The sequence below is a fragment of the Aulonocara sp. 'chitande type north' Nkhata Bay genome, linkage group LG20 (assembly GCF_057382095.1).
Source record: "Aulonocara sp. 'chitande type north' Nkhata Bay isolate Kocher_YH1m ecotype deep benthic linkage group LG20, A_spYH_male_GT1.1, whole genome shotgun sequence".
NCBI classification, from domain to species: Eukaryota; Metazoa; Chordata; class Actinopteri; order Cichliformes; family Cichlidae; genus Aulonocara; species Aulonocara sp. 'chitande type north' Nkhata Bay.
In genome coordinates this window covers 35,101,275-35,123,680 of record NC_141363.1, presented here as the reverse complement: position 1 = coordinate 35,123,680, position 22,406 = coordinate 35,101,275, and the positions used below count along the sequence as shown (strand labels likewise).

The 22,406-nt window shown below is 39.7% G+C and overlaps 1 protein-coding gene across 3 annotated transcripts; it reads right to left on the bottom strand.

Moving 5' to 3' along the window:
- Window positions 1-1,504: 1,504 nt before the first annotated feature.
- On the bottom strand, window positions 1,505-22,338 carry nfascb (neurofascin homolog (chicken) b). 3 transcript variants are annotated; one of them, XM_086278924.1, is made up of 29 exons: window positions 21,770-22,338; window positions 20,068-20,302; window positions 19,239-19,383; window positions 18,276-18,403; window positions 18,070-18,175; window positions 17,776-17,966; window positions 17,294-17,416; window positions 15,981-16,199; window positions 14,750-14,861; window positions 14,404-14,591; window positions 14,189-14,320; window positions 13,949-14,092; window positions 12,862-12,973; window positions 12,609-12,772; window positions 12,366-12,513; window positions 10,480-10,604; window positions 10,288-10,389; window positions 9,963-10,160; window positions 7,063-7,133; window positions 6,744-6,966; window positions 6,184-6,299; window positions 5,212-5,422; window positions 4,953-5,075; window positions 4,540-4,713; window positions 4,208-4,339; window positions 3,891-3,960; window positions 3,122-3,133; window positions 2,957-2,992; window positions 1,505-2,819 (listed from the first exon to the last, which is right to left on the bottom strand). In XM_086278924.1, exons 4-29 carry the CDS (start codon window positions 18,349-18,351, stop codon window positions 2,588-2,590), a joined length of 3,540 nt encoding a protein of 1,179 aa, XP_086135050.1. In that variant the 5' UTR covers window positions 18,352-18,403; window positions 19,239-19,383; window positions 20,068-20,302; window positions 21,770-22,338; the 3' UTR covers window positions 1,505-2,587. The 3 variants fall into 3 exon arrangements, with proteins under 3 accessions (XP_086135050.1, XP_086135051.1, XP_086135052.1); XM_086278925.1 differs by having other exon boundaries at window positions 20,197-20,302; XM_086278926.1 differs by lacking the exon at window positions 3,122-3,133.
- Between the last annotated feature and the right edge of the window lie 68 nt (window positions 22,339-22,406).

Here is a 22,406-nt window from a genome sequence, read left to right as displayed (position 1 = left end):
TTTCTGTAATTTTTATATGATAAACACGTAATCACCTTTATAAATGAGATGTAATTGATAAAATAATTGATAATAGAGGTTTAATTAATGATTTGGATCATTGTTGTAGTTATTCAGTTGTTGTTCAGTTGTTGGCATTTATCAGTCCCAAGCTTAAAGATGAACATTTTCAGAAGGATAAGAACAACAAGAAAGACAGTTTCAGGATATTATTAGATGTTTTTCCTCTCACAGAAAAACAAAAGAAAAACAAAAAAACAGCTTATTATTTTTCTTTAATCTCAACATATATTTTTCTAAATAAAAAACTTAAAGTAAATTGATAAGCTCAGTGAATGTTATTATATGATACATGATTAAAAACCTCCAAAGGATTAATTTTTATCTAGTTTTGGAACCTTCTGATCCAAATCTAACATCTTTGATAATTTGAAGTTCATTTAACATTGTTTTTCTTTCAGCTCTCTCATAGTCTTGAACCCTTTAACATTACCAGCTAACCCCTAGGTATGCTTGATTGGAGGGGCATGACAAAGATAACTCAGAGCTATAGCAGATAAACCAGAAAGATTTTAGATAACATATCGTTTTGTCTTTAAGTTAATCCCCAATGGTGTAATGATGGATTACAGTGAACCTGCCACATCGTAGTGAATTGTCCAAGGTTCAGGGGAATTAAAGTGTTTTTATCTTTTTAGTGCAATTTGTAATTAACAGTCTCTTTCAATTCGATTTTTTGTAATTTTAACACCATCATTGAGCCTTAAAACGACCTCAAGTGAACAAGAACACATGATATAATACATGAAGTCAATATTTATTTAACAAAAATCAAGCCAAAATGCAGAAGCAGTGTATGAAAGATTAATTAGATTCTAGATTCACCTTTAGGAGCAATAACATATTAATGTTTTTCTGTATGACTTTCAGTCATGCAGCCTCTCACATCATTGTGGTGGAATTTTAACCCACTCTTTTTTTTAGTGTTGCTTAAGTTCAGTTCACTTTCCTGTTTGTCATAGCATTTGGATTAAGCTGGAGGCTGGACTTTGGACCATTGCAACACGTTCATTCTGTTGTTTTTCAGTCATTCTGTTGTAAATTTCATGGTGTGCTTGAGGTCATTGCCCTGTTGCATGACCCAATTTTGACAAAGTTTAAGCTGACTGGGAAGACCACCAACTGTCATGAATGTTTTCCACTTGTGAAACATCCTTGTGGACAATTAGAATGATAGATTACACTATGAGATAAGTATCTATATATATATATATATACTTATCTCATGTGACTGTAACATCTGGACATGTGTGCGTTACTCATGTTCTTTCCACTCTGCAATAACATGACTGAACATTATTTTGTGGTCATGTGTTACAGTGGTTAACCCTAAATTGATGTTAAAAGCTAACTCTAAGAATGATAATAAAAGAAAGTTTTGGGTATCCCTTTAAAATTCCAAGATACAGAAGCTGGTTTCAATATTTAGTCATATGAAACATCCTAGAAATACTTTCACTTTATTTAAAATCAGATATAACAGTCTTAATACAGAGGTGGCATTAGTAGTAAAAAAAAAAACAAAAACCTGCTGTTACATAAATATTAATCATTTTTACTGTGAGTGAAATTAGGAGACCGGTTCATGTGTGACCTCTGATTTTATAGTTGATTTATGGCTCACAATTGATTCCTCAAATGGTTTGACATCTTGTTTCATACAGAATCAGATTTGAAACTGACAAATGAATTGTTAGTCCATGGAGAGATTTTATTTTCCTTTATTTGTAGTTCCCTTTTTGTGGCACAGTTGCGGACACGATAACCTCCATGTCTGTGTGGGTTATCTCTGGGTAGTCTGGCTTCCTCCCATAGTCCTAAGACAGGCATGAGGTTAGGATATTTTATTATCTAAATTGCCCATAGGTATGAATGTGACTAGTTGTCTGTCCTGCATTTTAGCCTTGTGACAGATTGGGCACCTGTTCAGAGTATAGCCCACCTGTCACCCTAGGACAGCTGGAATAGGCTTTAGCCCCCTTGGCGACTGTGAATTGGATAAGCAGAAAAAAATTGAATTGATAGATGGTTCCCCTTCAGGTGAAAGTAGGATACTTCCCTTCTATGAAACTGCAAGTATTCAAAAATAATAGATTTCTTGAAATTAGCAGGAAAAAAAAATGATAGAACCAATCTAGATCAGTCCTTGTAACCCATTTTTATCAACATGATAAACTGTTCCACTTCCATCTCCTGTGATCCGCAGCAAGTGTCTCTTTCCTAATAGGATAACTGAACAATGTATATTTGTATTTTACAAAAGAGATAAAAGCTTTGTTTAAAAAGAAAATCACATCTCTATAGAAAAATTATTCCAACTTTTCTACATTTTATTCCATAAATGCCTGAAAGTTGTGCTGTCTGCAAGGATAGGGAGGGCTTAAACAGCACTTTACTCTCAAGCTGTGTCCTGCTGACAAATAAAAGTTCCTCCAGGTTCTAAATTGAAGGTGGAGGATGCAGGGATAGTGAAACCACATGACAAATAGCTCTGTGTATTTCAGAAGCACAGTCTGACATCTGAGTGTTAAGCCAGGGAGTAGATGGTATTTATTGGTGAGTGCAGCTCCAGACTTCCACCAAAGTCCAACTCCCTGACGTCTCTCCTGGTTCCTGTGTACTGGCCAATGAATGAGCCATCTTCATTGAATGGTATCTCGCCCCCTTCTCCATATTCCACCAGACTGTCATCGCTGTCTGATCGCTTCATCATTGCCTCAATAGATGGCTGACCTCTTTGAAGCCCTCGTTCCTCTTCTCTACAAAAAACAATGAAGGAATGAATGATTAAAAAATAAATAAAAACTCAAGATATTATGGAAAAGATAAAAAAATAAAATGATTCAATCTTATTATAAAGTAGTTGTAAAGAATTTGCAGTACTAAATGATCATACCTGCGAGGGTAGGGGAGAGTGGACACACGTGCTATTCTAAAATATGAAAAGAATTCAGTGTGTCAGAGGACTGACTACATATTGCAAGTACAAATACAGTTTTTGCATCTTTCCAGGATCGCACAGGTATAATATCAAAGTGTCAATATTTGTTTTTTTTCATACCTTTCAAGGGATCTTTGAAAAAGAAAAGGATTGAGGTTTTGGAGGGGAAGGGTTTAGATAGAAAAGGCAGAGTAAAAAAAAGAAAAACACAGATTAATGTAATTATGATCAAAGAGTTATTATAAATCAAATGAAAATAAGATTTGAACCTGTGCATTGTGATGCTAAAATCTAATCAAAATTAAAGATACCCAATGGAGTTTTAAATCAACATTAAAGTTATAAAGAAATAATGGTATATAAGTATTTAGTTCCCTGCTGTTCCACTGATCACATACATGCAGAAGGAGGGTGCAATGTGCTAGCAAAATAAAATGTTAAGTGTAACGTGTTTATGATGAAGGACACGGGAACAGCAGTTCCACTGGGCAGCTTTAATTTATGAAACCAAGAGAAAAATGCACAGGAGCAAATGGATAATAGGTAAACAAATAGGCTGTTTTTATCTAATTTTTCAGGGTTTCAAAGTTTTAATTTTAGTTATAGTTTTCAACAGTGATAGTGTGGTGCAGTGTTACAGTATAACAATAACAAACATAATACACATCTTCCTTGTCGAGTATTATTACTGTGCAATTACAAAATAAATTACATGACTTAAGAAACATTGCAAACATTGAATACTTTGTAAAGCAGTTTGGTAAGATAATATTATTTACTGATTTGAGGTGTTGTTAAATCACAACTTCCCTCAGGGAGAAGCAGTAAAAGTTTTTGTTAGTGTCTGAATTTAAAAATTCATTCATTTTCCAGAGAAGGTAAAACTTACCGATAATCAAATGATCCCTCCTGATCTTTGTCATCCACCGGCTCCAGTGAAATGTCCTTTTTATCCCGTACTGAAATAGTACCAATGAGCTTTATTAACACCATGGAGCCTGAATATGACTATAACTAACAATTTTTTTGATAGTTTGTATTTCTTTTTAAAAAATAAATTAATTGTTTGTTTTATACTGTATTAAAATTTGGTAAAACATCCCAAATGACAACACCCAAGATGTTTTAAAATTCTATTCAACCAACACTACAAAATGTAAGGCCTTAAAATTTTTCTACAGCTACAGTTAGGCATCACCACCCTACCTGGGTATTTTCCTCCTCTGCTCCGCTTGATGAAACAGACGATGAGAAGGATTAGCACGATGAGAGCCACAGCGCACATTATCCCAATGAACCAGCCCTGAGTGGTGATATCCACCTGATCCTGAGCATAAACTGAGACATGCAAGGGCACACATCATTAAGTAAACCAACGTGAACATAGTCATTTAGTGTTTATTTTATTTGTCTGAGTAGGTGGCTCTAAAGTGTTGTGATTTACACATTTGCTGGGCATGTGCTGAGCTACTTGCTGTGACCCCTTGTGACAATGGAGCAGCTTTAAGCAGTTTTAGCTGAAGAAAGGACTTAATTACTCTCTGTAGTGTAGTGGGGTGATTCCTCTGTATGCCATTCGCCTATCCCTAGGCGAGTTTGTGCTGCCACAGAAAATCTGTATCGAGTGTATCGGTCATATCGGCGGATTGAGAAGCTTGTCACATTAGGAGGAAGCTCTTCAACTCGCAGCTCCTCTCCCCTGGTGGCGTTCACTGTGGAGAGAGTGGGCATTTCCTTTTATAGGGAGAACTGTTGATACTGGTGCTGAGCTATTAACTACCTCCCCTACTCAGAGAGTGACTATGCAAGTGTTCATAAGAACGTGCTTTAGTCATATTCTGATCTTTGAGTGCTTATTTAAGAGCACTGTTGAGTTACATAGATGAGGACCTTTGCCAGCTTTACTAGAATAATCAGATTCCTGTTCTTTCAGAGTGTTTTCAGCTCATACCTGTCTGGTACTTGAGGGAATACCCAGTAATTATGCCATTGGGCTCTGCTGGCAGGCCCCAGTCAACATAAATACTGTCCAGATGTCGCTGTTGGATCCTGAAGGATCTAGGAGCAGATGGTACTACAGGAGAGAACACAGCAGCAGATGATAAACATACCAGGGGGAGGAAAAACACATTAATTTGTGAATTGCTTGTGATTGATAGAGGCTAATCTCTAAAATTATTGTTTTGTTGACAAAGTGGTAACACTTTTACCTCCTTCAGGTGTTGAGAAATGTATGTTATTACTTTGCGGCCCTTCGTATCGACTGTTTGCCACAACTATGTACATTTTGTAGTTGCTGTAGGGAATAAGCTCATCAAGGACCCCAGAGGGGTCTGGGCCATTGATAGGAAATTCTTTGGACTTCATCCCTCTGTCAACCCAATGCCACCTCAGCTGGCTGCTGTCCCTCCAGTAGTAGACCTGAGAGACGAGAGACAACACACATTTTAGATCTTCTGCTCTCCAAACAAGCAATCGAGTATTCACGTTACATAGCAACATGAAACTCAGTAATCTTTCTACTGTATGATTTTATCAACCTAAGCTTGATTTCCTCTTAAGATGGCAAAAGCAGATAAAACAATGACAGACCAATTAAGCCAGAGTTTCTTTTACATGAGGGTAAAGGTTTTTTTTTCCTTGAAATTAGCTGAAAAGATAGATAAGTTCATACATAAAAAATTATATTATTATTCAGAATTTCAGTAATATCTAATGTATAGTGTAACTGATTAATTACTGGATGGTCAGGCCCACTATTTAATATATAATGTGGTTGCTGCAAGCTGCTCTCCCGGTGTACTGATAATACAGTGAAAAATGAAATTTTAGAAATCAAATGATAAAGCAACAGCTCAAAATGTAATTTAACTGAATGGCAATTATGGAAAATGCAGAATGGGTTAACTGGGTTAGCTTAAAAACTGTTTTGCATTTGATTCTTTTAGATGTATAGTATATAACTTTTCACACAGAGCACACTCTGAGACTTCTTTCTCAGCTGGTATTAATGTTTTAGACACCATTATATCAAATGAAACCTGGCATATTTTAGTCTTTTGATTGCGTTCATCACCAGCTGCATTTCATTAAATTAAAATGATTAAATGCCCTTAGTTTTGAATGTCAATAAATAAAAATGTAGTGCAAATTTACTGTCCATTATCAAATGCTGAATTCACCTTGTATTCTTTCAGTTCTCCCATAATTGTGTCACTTGTCACTGGATCCCAGTGTAGAGTCACCTGAGTGCTCTCGATGTCGGACACTCTCAGGTTCAGGGGTGCTGTTGTTGGGCCTTGGGGAAAACAGAGATGGCACTGAATTTCGTCTTTGCTATCAGTGAGCATAAAACATGTAATGACAAAAACCGTTTTCCTCCGAAATTATTCATGATTCCCTGCTTTTGTCTCACCAGGAATACTTGGATGTAAACTGACCTCATTATTTGAGATTCTGCCCATGTTAATACTGAACACCCACCATTATTGTAAATTGAATATCAGCTGACAGCCAGTCTGACAAAAAACTAAATGCAAAAAATTAATCAGGGGAACAGTCTGGCTTTAGATGGTGCTTTATACCAAATTAAAGAAAGTCTATCTATAGAACAGTTTGTAATCTCTAATGTAGTGAAGCAGAGAATCTACCGAAGTACAATGAAGTTCACCAACATGTATTGATTTCCTTCCAAAATTCCTACTCCTTACTATGTTATGATAAAAGAAATGTAGGTACGTACGGCCTTCACCAGAATAACCAATGACAACAGAAGACTCTGGTCCCAGCCCAAAGTCATTCACTGCCTGGACTTTGATCTCATAAGGAGTAAAGGTATCCGCATCATAGATGTAATATTTTAGCCACTTAGTGGTTGCATTCTTCCACTCCTCTCGAGAATCTCTCCTTCTCCACCAGACCAGATACTTTAGATGGGGTCCATTCCACTCTCTGTAGGTTAGAGGCTAAAAGCATGTTTTTATAAAATTAGAAAGCTTTATTGTGCGAAGATATGTGAAGATATTAGTGATAAATAAAAGGATTATGTAAATTCTGATTACCTCCCAGCTGATTTCCATGTTATTTCTCCATGTACCAACGCCTTTTAAATTCTTTGGGATTATATCTGGAGCTGTGCAAAAAAAATGAACACAATTTTGAAAAACTGTTTGTGATTCAGAGAGATACATTTACTACAGTTGAAACATAAGCTAGCTAGCTAATGGAACCTAGCTTAGCATAAAGATCAGAAGTTGGGAGTTGGGAGGTGCCTGGTTTTGCAAAACATCTAAAAGCTTATTTCTGGGACTTTTAGTGATTAACTTATTACTTGTCATTTATTTACTCAAAAGGAAAAATAACTGCAAAAGTAACAAATCTTTTTTATCACTCGAGAACAAGACCCTGAGATACATAAACTCCTCCACTTGGGGCAGGAACTCGTCCCTGACCCGGAGTGGGCACTCCACCCTTTTCCGGCTGAGGACCATGGCCTCAGATTTGGAGGTGCTGCGAACCGTTCCAAGGCAAGCTGGAGGCCATCACCCGATGAAGCCAACAGAACCACATCATCTGCAAAAAGCAGAGAGGAGATCCTGAGGCCACCCAAGTGAAAGCCTTCCGCCACTTTGCTACACCTAGAAAATCTGTCGATAAAAATTATGAACAGAATTGGTGACAAATGGCAGGCCTGGCGAACCCTTCACCCACTAGGAACGAGTCTGAATATTGCCGGCTATGCGGACCAAGCTCTTGCAATGGTTGTATAAGGATTGAATGGCCCGTAGCAATGGGCCAGACACCCCATACTCCTGGAGCAAGCCCGTGGGACACGGTTGAATGCCTTCTCCAAGTCCACAAAACACATGTAGACTGGTTGAGTCCCACAGGCTAACCAAGCCCGATAGGACTCCTTCTTCAGCTTGGTGGCTCCCCTCACCTCTGGGGTCCACCGTTTGGTTCGGGGATTACCACCACAACAGGCACCAAGTACCTTGACGCCGTGGATCAGTGCAGCGGCTTCGGCAATGGAGGTGCTGAACATGGTCCATTCGGACTCAATGTCCTCAGTCTCCGTCGGAATGCTGTTGAAGCTCTGCCGGAGGTGTGAATTGAAGATCTCGTGGACTGGGGCCTCTGCTAGACGTTCCCAGCACACCCTCACTGTATGTTTAGGCACGCCAGGTCTGTCCAGCGTCCTCCCTCGCCACCTGATCCAACTCACCACCAGGTGGTGATCAGTTGACAGCTCAGCCCCTCCCTTTACCCGAGTGTCCAAAACACATGTCCTCAGGTCTGGCGATACGATTACAAAATCGATCATCGACCTGTGGCCTAGAGTGTCCTGGTGCCACGTGCACTGAGGGACACTCTTATGTTCGAACATGGTGTTCATTATGGCCAAACTGTGGTTTGCATAGAAGTCCAATAACAAAACACCGCTCGGGTTCAGATCCAGGAGGCTGTTCCTCCCAATCACGCCCTTCCAAGTCTCACTGTCATTGCCCACGTGAGCATTGAAGTCTCCCAGTAGGACAACGGAGTCCCCAGGAGGAGCACCCTCCAGTGCCACACCCAGGGACTCCAAGAAGGCTGGGTACTCTGAACTGCTGCTCGGCGCATAAGTGCCGACGGCGGTCAAGACCCATTCCCTGACCCGAAGGCGAAGGGAACGAACCCTCTCATCCACTGGGGAGAAACCCCAATATACCAAGCCCAAGGGATACCACGATACCCACCCCAGCCCGCCGCCTCTCACCAGGGGCAACTCCAGACTGAGACAGAGTCCAGCCCCTCTCCAGGAGGCTGGTTCCAGAGCCCAGACCATGCGTTGAGGTGAGGTCACACACTATCTCAGGCTCCTTCCCCACCAGAGAGGTGACATTCCATGTCCCAATTGCCAGTCTTGGTAGCCAGGACCTCCGCTCCTGGCTCCTGCCCGGCTCACATTGCACCCGACTCCTACGGTGGCTCCTGCGGGTGGTGGGCCTGCAGGAAGATGGGCCCATGTCCCTTTTTTGGGCTGTGCCTGGCCGGGCCTTAGTCCATGGGGCCCGGCCAGGCCAGATGCTTGCCCTCGGGCACCCTCCCCGGGCCTGGCTAAAGGGCGGGGCCCCTGTGACCCTATCCCGGGCAGGGTGAACTGTTCCCTCGATGGTCTTTTCATAGGGATCTTCTGAATTGCTTTTTGTCTGGTCCCTCACCCAGGACCAATTTGCCATGGGAGACCCTACTAGGGGGCAAAAGCCCCCAGACAACATAGCCCCTGGGATCCCTGGGACACAAACCCCTCCACCACGATAAGGTAGCGATTTGTGGAGTAATGATTCAAATCTGTAAAACATGGTGGAGACTCTGTCATGGTTTGGTCCTGCATTTCAGTCAGCAGTGTTGGAGATCTTGTCATGATTGATGGAATTATGATAGCATAAATGTAATGACAGATGAGCTACCGTATAATCTGGAAAGCATTTGATTGGCAATGGCTTCATTATTCAGCAACGCCAATGATCTCAAACACACAACCAGTGCACTAAAAGCATACCTGGATAGTAAAACACACAATGGAACACTTCAACCATGGATTGGCCTCCCCAGAGCCTGGAAAGCTACATTATTGAAGCTTGTAGGGATCTTCTTGACAGAAAAATAAAAAACTGCAAATATCCAAAAAGAGAACTATTCTAGAAGATTTCCTATAGAAATTACATTAAAGCTTGCCTAAGAGAGTTCAGGCTTTGTTAAATAATAAAGGTGGTCATACCAAATACTAACTTTGAAGCTCATTAGACTTATAAAAACTTTGTTTTTGCCTCATATACTGTATTTCCACACATTTACAATTTTCCTAGCAAAATATAAAGAAATAAGAGGTACTTCAAAACTTTTGCACAACATTGTCATATATCCCAGTCTTTACTCTGAGTATTTATTGTCCCAAACAAAAACAAATGACACCCACGTGCACCGCTGGTCTGAAAACGCTTAGATGGACGACTAGGGCGACTAGCTCCAATTTCGTTAATAGCGATGACTCTGAACTCATAGTACGTAAAAGGTATGAGATGCAAAATGACAGAGTTGAGGTTCCCTGGGTACGTTGAAAGATTTCTCCACTTTCCAGGCAACCAATCATCGTCGTCATACTGCACTAAGAACTCTGCGAGAGAACAAAGAATGCAAAAACAACCAAAATGCTAGTCAATACAGCAAAAGAGTCCTCAAAAATGGTAATAATGTTTAAAAAAGTGTTTACTTTTGTAATTTTTTGAGTTTTCATCTTTTACCTGTTATGGGGCTGTGGTTGCTATCTCCAGGAACCCAGCTCAGTCTTACAGTACGTTCATATGGATCAGATAACTCCAAGTTAGTGGGAGGATTTGGACGGTCTATAAATAAATTAAATACAGAAATAATTAAAAAGACATTTCAGCATGTCATATGGTTGATAAAATATCTTTGGTTTCAGTGTTTCATACCCATCACCATTAGGTGTGCTGAGGCAGATTTCTGTTCAAGCTCACTCTTGATGACACATGTATAATTTCCCTCATCGCCTGTGTTTACATTAGTAATCACTAGATTTGATTCATCCATTGAGATTCTGAGAAATTGAATAAAATTGGTGAGACCTAGAAGCTCATTTGATTACACTGAAACTAATAATATGAACTTAGTTGCACAAACGGGCCTCATATATGTACTCATACAGTGGGGCAAAAAAGTATTTAGTCAGCCACCGATTGTGCAAGTTCCCCCACCTAAAATGATGACAGAGGTCAGTAATTTGCACCAGAGGTACACTTCAACTGTGAGAGACAGAATGTGAAAAAAAAATCCATGAATCCACATGGTAGGATTTGTAAAGAATTTATTCGTAAATCAGGGTGGAAAATAAGTATTTGGTCAATAACAAAAATACAACTCAATACTTTGTAACATAACCTTTGTTGGCAATAACAGAGGTCAAACGTTTACTATAGGTCTTTACCAGGTTTGCACACACAGTAGCTGGTATTTCGGCCCATTCCTCCATGCAGATCTTCTCGAGAGCAGTGATGTTTTGGGGCTGTCGCCGAGCAACACGGACTTTCAACTCCCGCCACAGATTTTCTATGGGGTTGAGGTCTGGAGACTGGCTAGGCCACTCCAGGACTTTCAAATGCTTCTTACGGAGCCACTCCTTTGTTGCCCGGGCGGTGTGTTTTGGATCATTGTCATGTTGGAAGACCCAGCCTCGTTTCATCTTCAAAGTTCTCACTGATGGAAGGAGGTTTTGGCTCAAAATCTCACGATACATGGCCCCATTCATTCTGTCCTTAACACGGATCAGTCGTCCTGTCCCCTTGGCAGAAAAACAGCCCCATAGCATGATGTTTCCACCCCCATGCTTCACAGTAGGTATGGTGTTCTTGGGATGCAACTCAGTATTCTTCTTCCTCCAAACACGACGAGTTGAGTTTATACCAAAAAGTTCTACTTTGGTTTCATCTGACCACATGACATTCTCCCAATCCTCTGCTGTATCATCCATGTGCTCTCTGGCAAACTTCAGACGGGCCTGGACATGCACTGGCTTCAGCAGCGGAACACGTCTGGCACTGCGGGATTTGATTCCCTGCCGTTGTAGTGTGTTACTGATGGTGACCTTTGTTACTTTGGTCCCAGCTCTCTGCAGGTCATTCACCAGGTCCCCCCGTGTGGTTCTGGGATCTTTGCTCACCGTTCTCATGATCATTTTGACTCCACGGGATGAGATCTTGCGTGGAGCCCCAGATCGAGGGAGATTATCAGTGGTCTTGTATGTCTTCCATTTTCTGATGATTGCTCCCACAGTTGATTTTCTCACATCAAGCTGCTTGCCTATTGTAGATTCACTCTTCCCAGTCTGGTGCAGGTCTACAATACTTTTCCTGGTGTCCTTCGAAAGCTCTTTGGTCTTGGCCATGGCGGAGTTTGGAGTCTGACTGTTTGAGGCTGTGGACAGGTGTCTTTTATACAGATGATGAGTTCAAACAGGTGCCATTCATACAGGTAACGAGTGGGGGACAGAAAAGCTTCTTACAGAAGACGTTACAGGTCTGTGAGAGCCAGAGATTTTCCTTGTTTGAGGTGACCAAATACTTATTTTCCACCCTGATTTACCAATAAATTCTTTACAAATCCTACCATGTGAATTCATGGATTTTTTTTTCACATTCTGTCTCTCACAGTTGAAGTGTACCTCTGGTGCAAATTACTGACCTCTGTCATCATTTTAAGTGGGGGAACTTGCACAATCGGTGGCTGACTAAATACTTTTTTGCCCCGCTGTATATGCATAAATGTACTTTAATTAACAGTAAATAATACACAATAATCCTACCTCCAACCAAGAGTGAGATGCTTTTTGTTTTTCAGCCAAGTGGTTGTGATAGGAGTCGTGACATCTGCTGTTACACCACACTCCAGGCGGACATCACTTGCACGCATGACTTTCATACTCTGTGGTCTTGTGACAATTAATATGGGTTCTGCAAACAAAATAAATACAATAATGTACAATGAAAAAAAATTATGTCAAATTTTATTGCCAATTCAATTATTTTTTATTTTAATGACTCTTCACCTTTGACCTCTACTCTGACTTGATCCTCATCTCTCCCTGCAATGTTGCTGACTACACACACGTAAGTTCCTTGGTCTTCTATCTTGATATGTTTAATCTCCAGAGTCCCATTGCTGTGGGTTTTAAAACGATTTCCTTCAAGATTTCCTTGCCCATATTTGGACCTGTGTAAGAAGAAGCATGGACATATGTTAAGACACACACTTACTGTGAGTGGATTTATAAATCATAACAGTGTCACACGCCATCTTACCATCTCAACTCAGGCACTGGAGAACCAAAGTACTGGCAATCTAAAAAGGTACGACTACCCTCAGTCACTTTGATGAATTCATTTCTTGCCCCAAGGATTCGTGGCGTTGCATCTATGGGAAAAGGGAGCAACTGCAGCATCATCAGTGATTATTTGACTTCAATATGCACCCAGTATACTCTCCCATGATATAAAAAAAAGCAAATTTGGCCTAAACAATGCATCATGGCAAGGACACGAGCGGTAGAAAAACGTGTTATTTCTACCTCAGATAGGGAATGACCGGTCCAAAATGTGATTATTTAATTAAACCCTCATCTGTAAGAACTGAACTACATAATTTGTTAAGTATTTTGCCATTGTTGATAGATGTGCATGGTTGATTTTATTACTCTTTATTATCCTAAGCCTATACTGAACTGCAAATCTTTAAACCTGATACACATAAAAACTCAATGTTACGTCAAAACAATCGGCAGCGAAATTAAAGGATTATTATTTAAATGTAATATTTACTATATAAAATATGGAACTGTGACTGCCTATTGTGCTTAATAAATTGACCTATTACATTTTCAAATGTAGTTTTGAGTAAAGAAAGTTAAAAAAAAAATGCTAACAAACAGTTTCACTCTCCTAAAGAGTAACTTTTCAAATGAGTAATTATAAATCGGTGTAAAGCAGGGGTCTCAAACTTAAATGAGCTGTGGGCCACTGCTGGCACTGTCATCTCATTGGAGGGCCACTTTAGTGTTCAAGTAGCACAGAAAAAAAACAAGAAAACACCCATAAATATTTGCAAAAATCTAGCATTTTGTTTGTTTTTTAAAATATTGTATAACGAGACAAAATTGCAAACGTGAACTCATTTTTTTTTTCTCACTCTTAACCAAATGAAGCCTTTTATTGAACTATCAAATTAACACACTGGTACTGGTCTTTCTGGCCAGATATGTAGCAGCACTTCTGCTATAATTTTGTTCATATTTAACAAAATAAAAATGCAGACATAAGTGTACACATTCGTTTTCTTTAAAAATAACTCTGTTTTAATTAATGTTATGAATGACAGTGGCTGGTAACTTACGTAGCACATTAATAAATGCATTGGCCAGTAAGTAGCCGTACTGATTTGAAGCATTGCATTGGTAGACAGCAGTGTTTTCAGTTGTTACACTGCGGAAGATTAGCGTTTCTCCTGAAACCTGTCTGTTAGGCAGTGGTGTAGCAGCTGAAAAAAACCCCACCAAAAAGGAAAAATAAAAGTTAGGCACAATATTTTTTTATTCATTTTTATGCCTTTTAGACAAGATCTCCTAAAACATACTTTCAATCGGTTCTCCGTTAATGAACCAGCTGATTGTGGGACGAGGAGCCCCATCAGCGCGACACACCAACCGTCCATTTTCCTCTGGTGCCAAAATCAGGTTGGTGGGTTTTTCCAACCAGAAAGGAGTCGCTGTCAAACAGAAAATATGTTATTAGTTTGGATTATAATGATCAGTCCAAACATAAAATACTCTATGTTTCTGAAGAACTCACCTTTGACCCTGACAGTTATTGTGTGCTCAGCGTAGCCTAACCTATTTTTAGCAGTGCAGGTGTATTCACCTGCATCTTCAAAAGATGCTTTTGGGATTTGAATCATTTTGTTGAAGTTCTTCACTTTCATGCGAGATGCCACTTGCAAGTCCTCTCCATCCTTGGCCCAGGTAATGTGAGGAGTTGGCCTTAATAATCACAAACAAGGCTTTACACAGGATAACTTTCATGAATTCAAGGTGAAAATACTTACACTAAACACAAAATAAACTGTTGTATAATCATTTGTAGCATAAACTTGAAATTAGAATTTTTTTTGTGTGTGTGATCCTTATTGAAGACTCACATTCCTGCAGCAATGCACTCCAGGAGCAGCTCCTCCCCCTGCAGGACCAATATTGAGCTTGATGAGCCTGTAGGAGACAGCCAGGTGGGAGCAGCCTCAACCACTGCATGAGCTTTGGAGAAAAATAACCAGAAAATCCCCGTCAAATACCTCAAACATTGAGTCATCACACTCCTCATCCAAAACAGCAAGTATAAAAGATTAATAATTAACATTTCAGCCTTGTGGCACACGGGCACCTACTCAACCAGTGAGCTAAACTAGCTCCAAAAGGAATAGGATTTTAATTTGTCATGTGCTGGTAGTGATTATATTTAGTGGCATCTTCCTGTGTTTCAAACAACATATGCTAACATCCCAACTTGTTATTTGATTAATTTTTGTCTACTGCATTTATTAATGTGCTGTGCCTGTACTCTATGTTTGGTCAACGTCTGAAATGTACCTGTGCTATTTGCATGTTATGTGTAAAGGGCTGGGTGGGTGCCTATAAAGTGGCTTCAAACAGTGACAAATGGTAGAAAGGTGATCTGGAATAAGAGCAAAATGACAAGACACGGGGCAAAATAGTATTGTGGGAGACCTCACCCCCTCCATGGGCTGTATTACTAACAGACAGAAGAAGTGGCTGACATCCTACCAGGCAGTCTAAAGGACAGCACAGAGACTCTGCCTAAGCACCAGATCCATACAGGATCCAGTTTGCAGATAGTGCAAAAATGCTATGTCCAGCACATAGTAGCAGGCTGTACGATGCAAACTTGGACAGCATACAGTATCATGTGATCATGATTATGTAGTTGAATATCTCCAGTCCTGATGGGAGACACCTCTAAAGATGGTTAAGAAAAACAGGGGTAAGGTTCTACAGAAGTTCAGCTTCCAGACAGTTTCTGGCAAACCAGTCTGAAATACTAGTGGTTGACTAGAACCCAAAGATAGCAGCTCTGATAGATAAACTAATACCAGCCAACAGCCACATTAAAGGATTAGCACAATGGAACTAAGAAGTACCAAGAGCTGAGATATTAAAAGGAGCAGATGTGGAGGATAAAGTCCAGAAGGGTCCCAGTAGTAGACCCATGTAATAGGACTATTAGGTGCTGTGAAAGGGAAACTGGAAGAGTGGTTCCAGCTGATTTCAGGATTAGATATTGTGCAGAACCTCCAAACTGAAAAGCCTTGAGGATGTAGGACATTTAGAAATAATTATGAACACAGTTATACTCACTCGTAAGCACCTTCACAACTACAGGCATCTTCTGCTGGATGACATTTTTGTACGGGAATCGGGCATTACAGCAGTAATCAGCAACAGAGTCATTGAACAACACATTAGAGAAATATAGATCTCCATTGACTCCCATGGAAACCCTGCGGTCCTGCCGCACAGGCTGCATGGTGGGGAAAGCTGTCTGAATGGGCCAGTTGAAAGGTCTCGCATATGAACCTGAAATGAAGGACAGAGTTAAAAATTCCTTATTCACATTGCTTTAGAAGTGTAATGCCAATGGTGGCCCTGAAAAGTAAAATGCACCGCAACCCAAGGAAATGCCATCAAATGGACAAATGCATCAAAAGTGCACAAAATACAACAGAAGTAGAAAAAAAGTCACGGTGGAAGCCTCAATACAACACAACAGATGTAGAAAAACACCACAAAAGCTCATAAAACAATAGAAGTTATTTAGGTGAGACAGTAGCCTGATGGTGTCATGGTACTGAGACCCAGTGGTGTGTGTATTTTAGTTTTATTTCGTGGATTATTGTATTTTTCCCTGTCTCCCGTTTTATTCTGAAAGAGTCTGCGGTGTTTTTGTGACTGTGTTTAGCTTCATGTCCCTGTGAGTCATTATGCTTAATTTCAGTCAGCTGTTTCCCCATGTGTTCTCACTTCCCCTGATCAGCTCCTGTGTATTTAAGTCTTCTGTTTTCTGTGTTTCATTGTCAGGTTGTCTGTTATTCTCTCCACAGTTTTCATAGTCTGTCATATTGTTCACAGTTTTTTCATAGTGTTCTTAGTTTTTTTTTCTAATAGTTTCTTGTTTGCTGCTGTTTTTTCAGCCAAAATAAAGGCTCGTTTTGTGTTAGAACCTGCAATTCCTCTGTCAGCTTCTGCTTTTGGGTCCTGTTTCTAAAACACCGGCACACCCCACCGTGACAGATGGAACTGGTTACAAATAATAGCAAGCATGTATTTACAGTATTATATGAATCATGCGATTAGAACACACAAAACTTTGCATCTGCATTTCCCTCACAACATAGATCAATCCTGCAGTTCTTCTCAGTGCATATCAGTGCAATCTGAAGCTGTTACATCATGCTATTATCTCCCTCTATTCTATTTTCATTATGTTTTATTCCACTTTTGTTGTGTTTTAAGTGCTTTTGTAGCATTATTCTTTTTGCTGATGTTTTCTTAGGTTGCAGTGCATTTGACCTCTTAGGGCCAACATAGATACCACATGATCAAAATCTTCCTGTTTTTGCTCATTTGACCCTAGACTTGATCTAGCATTTCATTTGGTATCAGACACTTACAACTGGACATCCAGTATGTTTCAGGTTTAAGTGGGCCAGGTGGAGGGTCACAGGACAGGACAAGTGGTAAGCCAGCACTCACCACCACAGGCTCCACAATCTCTCTTGGCCACACAGGGGGTCCTGCACAAATAGAATCAAACTCCTCTCAGCTGCAAAGTTTGCTTGACACTGCTCATTAAATTCTGGCTGATGCTGGATGTTTTGGCCCCATGCCAATTACTGGTATACTTGCTAATATTTAATATACATATTGTTGTTTTGGGTCTTGGATCTTCTGGTTTTCTGTGTTTCTAGTTGTATTTTAAGTTTAAATTTAATTTAATAAATGGAAAAGACCATAGCAAATTATTCTTTAAACAATGAAAGCCTTTTGGGATGGAAACAGTTTGTTGTCATTTATTTATACATCCCAGATATTTTTAACCAATACACTGAAGTCATTGTATATCTTTTTCACTGCTAGATTCAGACAAACTTACTGTATAATTGTAGTATGATCTTGTGGGAGTATGCAGATCCATACTGGTTGGAGGCAATGCATTGATACTCTGCCTCATACTTTTCTGGATTGTTCCGGGCATAGATATCCAGAGTCCCTGAGCGCCTGCGCATTGACACCTGAGAGTCACGTGCCACATTGAAATACTTCCCATTACGCCTCCATGAGAAACTTCATAAATGAGCAAATGAAAAAAGGCCGGGAAAAAAAAATCAGTGGTTTGCCAATCTAAGTTTAAAAAAAAAATCAGTTCAGTGGATTATTTAGGTCTTACATAGGATGAGGGTTTCCTTTGGCTTCACACTCTATTACCATGGTCCCTTTGGGGTCAACAATGTGCTCTTTCATTGACTGCTTTATGATAGTAGGGGGTTGTCTGACTGCAGGCAGAGAAATAAAGTCAGTTTAAGAAGTAATGTGAAAAAACAATTCATAGACATAAATTTACAACTAGCCAATGGTCTTAAGATATTCGCTTACCTTCGAGAGGGACGTTCAAAGCCCCAACACTCTGCCATAAAAGTAGCAGCAGCGCTGGTTTGACCAGTGTCCCCATCTTTATATTTCATTTAGTCCAGAATTGATTGTGGTCACCTATTTCTCTACTCCTAGTTTGAACGAAAAGTAACACAAGACATCTAGAAGACATTACATCTTGAACAAATTATAAAGTGAAGAAAACATTTTACTCATAGTTCACAATCTAAACTGTACCTAAGCAAATATACTTTCAAATTTTCCTGTGACAAATGATAGCCGTATATTGTAGTTATTATGAGTGGCGCTTGAGGTGCAGTTATGAGATTTTTTAAAAAGTATGGAAATAAGACAAACATAATTTTTGCTACACAGTTTTGTATTTTTCTTGTTTGCGTGAAATACTGCATAATCTGACAGTCAGATATTACATATCTGAAACATGTGACAATTGAGTCTAAGCATAATAGGGTGGGAATAACTGGTTTACTATAAAACAATGTAGTATTAAAACTCTATTAGCATTAAACTGTTTTCTTTTTAAGGAAAAATCTTGTAGATGTAGTAAGTAAAATATTTCCCATTGAAAACCTAAAAGAAGTGACATAAAATTGCAGTATACGTGATGTGTATTTGTACTTAGAAACACTTGTTTAGAAGCTGCTGCTGTGTTAGATTTACTAACAGAATATTTTCACAACTGCGAGCAAACTACACAAACAACACAATCTGTGGTTATTAAGCTGTCTACAAGTGACTGCCTCCCACATATGTAAATGAATCCTCCGAATGCCTGACAAGAATAAATTGTGGTTAAGTTCATGTTGAAGGTCGAATACAATTAATCTGTCAGTGTGAACAAAAACCAATTCATTCGATGCCTATATTTAAAACTGTTTGCTATTAATATGTAATGAACTGTGGAATGTGTCAGGACTTCGAAACAAAAAAGTTATGCGAACCTACCTCACTTGTGCCAAATCAGGGTTTTCTCCTCCCCATCTCTGTTACTTTCACACAGCAACAATAATCCAATGACTTCAGGAAATTATTCTTGTTCTTGCAGTGTAGAAATTAATACTCCAGCCCTTCAAATATCAGGTCAAGAACCCTAGAGGAGTTCATACACATCAGTAATTGAGTTTCTGTCCGTCACTGCCACTTACACTCTGCCCACCCATCTCATGAATAATGAATGAGCACCACACAACACCTCCACCTCACCCACTTCACTGCTCTGACCAGGCTGTCATAATGCTGAACACTTCATCAACGTGGTCACAAAACTAATTTTGCACAATAAATAAATTGAAGTTCAAAGAATAACTTTTAAAAAATGACTACGGTATATCAAGAGAGGCTTGTCACATGGTTGAGCATATTTTGGCAGCACCTGTATTTTCTTCAGCTGAAAAATGTTTGCTTGATCCGGTGTGAGCAAAATCTGTTTAGTAAAAATGAGGCTGGACCACATGAAAGCAGAGAACAACCCAGATTCTGTACAGTTTGCATTCTTGCTGGTTATGATGACATCAAAATGTGGGCTTTATTGTTGAATGCAGAGAACTGGGAAGCAGAGCATGAAAGCAATATCTGTTTCCAGTGTATGAATACTGCATCTGGCACATCTCGTATCACATGACATCCTGACAAAGGCAATTGAAACAAGACTAATCTTTTGTTTTTGTTTTTTTGTTTTTCAAAATACCAATTATGATTTGATTGACTTTTTGTGAAAGAGAGTTTTCTACACTCAGTCATTCACACTCATTGGAAAGCAGGAAAAGGTCATTACCATTCATCTGAGAAAATCCTATGGGGTAGGCGGAGAGCAGTTTTCTTTTCTAGAAGGTGCCAAAGATGCAGGAGAAGCTGTATTTGTGTTAGACAAAAGCCATCTCACGGCTGTTGACAGTGTCCTGACCTGTGTAGGCTTTCAGGCATTCACATGCTGCATGTACAGACCAGCACCGACTGGATAGAACAATAGCTCGGTGTTGAGGTGGGGTAATATGAGGTGGCACTGCAACCTAAGGATTAAAATAAAAGTATAGTCAAAATTTGTATTTCCAAATCTTTAAAACTAAATATTATGATTAAGTAGTGCTTTATCATGGTAATAGATTTCTTTTCTTTCTTTTTTTTTACTGAATAAAAAGAATTCAGAGAAGAGAGAATATCAGTGCATCTACAATGGAAACCATTACAATCCTCCATTAACATCAGAAACACATCTTGACTTGGCTCACATAGGACACAAAAGCACAAGGGGTGTGTTAAGCCCTTTGGCTCTCAGAATAAGCATTTTCCCCCCATAGATTGGACTGAAGCAGGCCTGACAGTGAGCCGTGATCAGTGCCATGCACCAGATTGCATGGCACTGAGGCAGACGAGGCCAGCTCGGTGACGACAAAAAGGTCTCTATGCTCGTAGGTCCCCTTTGGCACGAGTGCCCAGGGCTCGGGTAAGAGCAGATGGCATGTGAGAGGGAGTGTTCAACCACACAAGATGCTTGTTCAGAGTCAGAGCACCTATCGTTTGCGCTTTGACGTCACTGCATCAGAGAGAGCAGAAGAATAGGATGGAAAGAAACTTCTGTTGAGCAGGACACAGTGCGAAATTACATCATCACCACTGTGCAGCCAAAACAATACTGCCTCACTGAGCTGAATACTCATTTTATAGTTTGATGAGCGCAAACTGTAACAACATTTCTCCCCCAAAAATGTCCATGTGGAAAAAATGCATACACTTTATTACGAAGAAGTGCTCAGTTGAATGAAATACAATATAATATCTGTATTTTTTTTATATTTGTATGACTACACATGTTACCATATTTTAAATACATGAGATCTAAATGTTTAACATCTTATGCACACATATTTTAATATTTAAAAGGTATCAGCTACTGTACCTTAGCTGTCATTTTGCACTGAATACAAAGTACATGGGGGTATGCATAGATGTTATAAATTTTACTAATTAAACTACAAATGTCACTTTCATGGGAAGAAGTCAGTGGCCATCTGTACAAAATCTCTGTGTGTCAATTAATCTAGAAAATTGTGGCACATTTCCATAGATATTTCAAAAGATGGACCTGATAGTGGTGTTAGAGGAAAAGCCAAAGGATTACATGAGTCATATGGATTTGTTCCTGGGACATCATGCATGAACACCGAATCCACCTCATGTTATAACATCACCGCTCCAAAAATGATGCTAATGCATATCAGTTCTCTAAATGTCAGGCGCAGGAACTGCACAACATAGTGCTCACTCTCACATAAATCTGCTGATGCATTTGTCGACCAGCCCCACATCTCAGTTCACACTATGACATCATTAAGACTTCCTTGAAAGACAGATGCAAGGAATAACACACTCATTGGCCCAACAAGACACTTGATGCTAATCGAAAGTTTTCTAATGTTCTTTATAACACCACATATACTGTAGTCCTAATTACAGTTGGTAAATGTGTAGTGTCCTACCTTTAAGTCTTTTTTGGTCTTTGGTTGCTTCTTCCACTTCGTGTTCAGCTGAAAGCAGATCCCTACCTTTTCCCGATCTTCTGTCACAGCAACATGTCCACACTGTGCCTTACCTCTCCAGCAACATCTGAGTATAGTACAATTCTTTTATTCCATTATGTTAAAAAAGGTGACAGAGCCTGGCAAGGGAGTCTGATTCGGATGGCTGTCCTTAGCCTGGGTCACACGCTTGGCGAACAGGCCCTGAGAGCTTGTTATAATAAATCCATTGTGAAATCCACACATAAATATAACGTCATCTTCATTGTGATGGGTGGGAAGTTAAAACAGAACTGCTATATCATGCACCAGATTAGGTTTTGGGGGCATCCAGCCAGCATCTATTAAAAATAATTTAAAGCTTTGTAAGAGGTGATATTTTTTCTTTTGTCTGTGCTGATTCTGATTTTGAGATAGATGGTAGATGGGGGGTGGGTCATTGACCTTGTATCTTCACACTGGCTGGCACGAATACACACTCTCTCTTAGACAAAGCGTTTCTGTCTGAAACAAAGTCAGCTTTTTGTGGACACGGGGGCACGGCTTCCAGGCACATGGGGGGGATTTAACCCATTGTAGTCAAGTGATTGGAGGACTT

Coding starts and splice junctions, on each gene's coding strand:
- nfascb (XM_086278924.1), bottom strand. CDS start 18,351: ATGGGGACACTGGTCAAACCAGCGCTGCTGCTACTTTTATGGCAGAGT. Junction 14,321..14,403: donor AATAACTGTCAGGGTCAAAG/GTGAGTTCTTCA, acceptor TCTGTTTGACAG/CGACTCCTTTCTGGTTGGAA. Junction 10,161..10,287: donor CAACCACAGCCCCATAACAG/GTAAAAGATGAA, acceptor GTTCTCTCGCAG/AGTTCTTAGTGCAGTATGAC.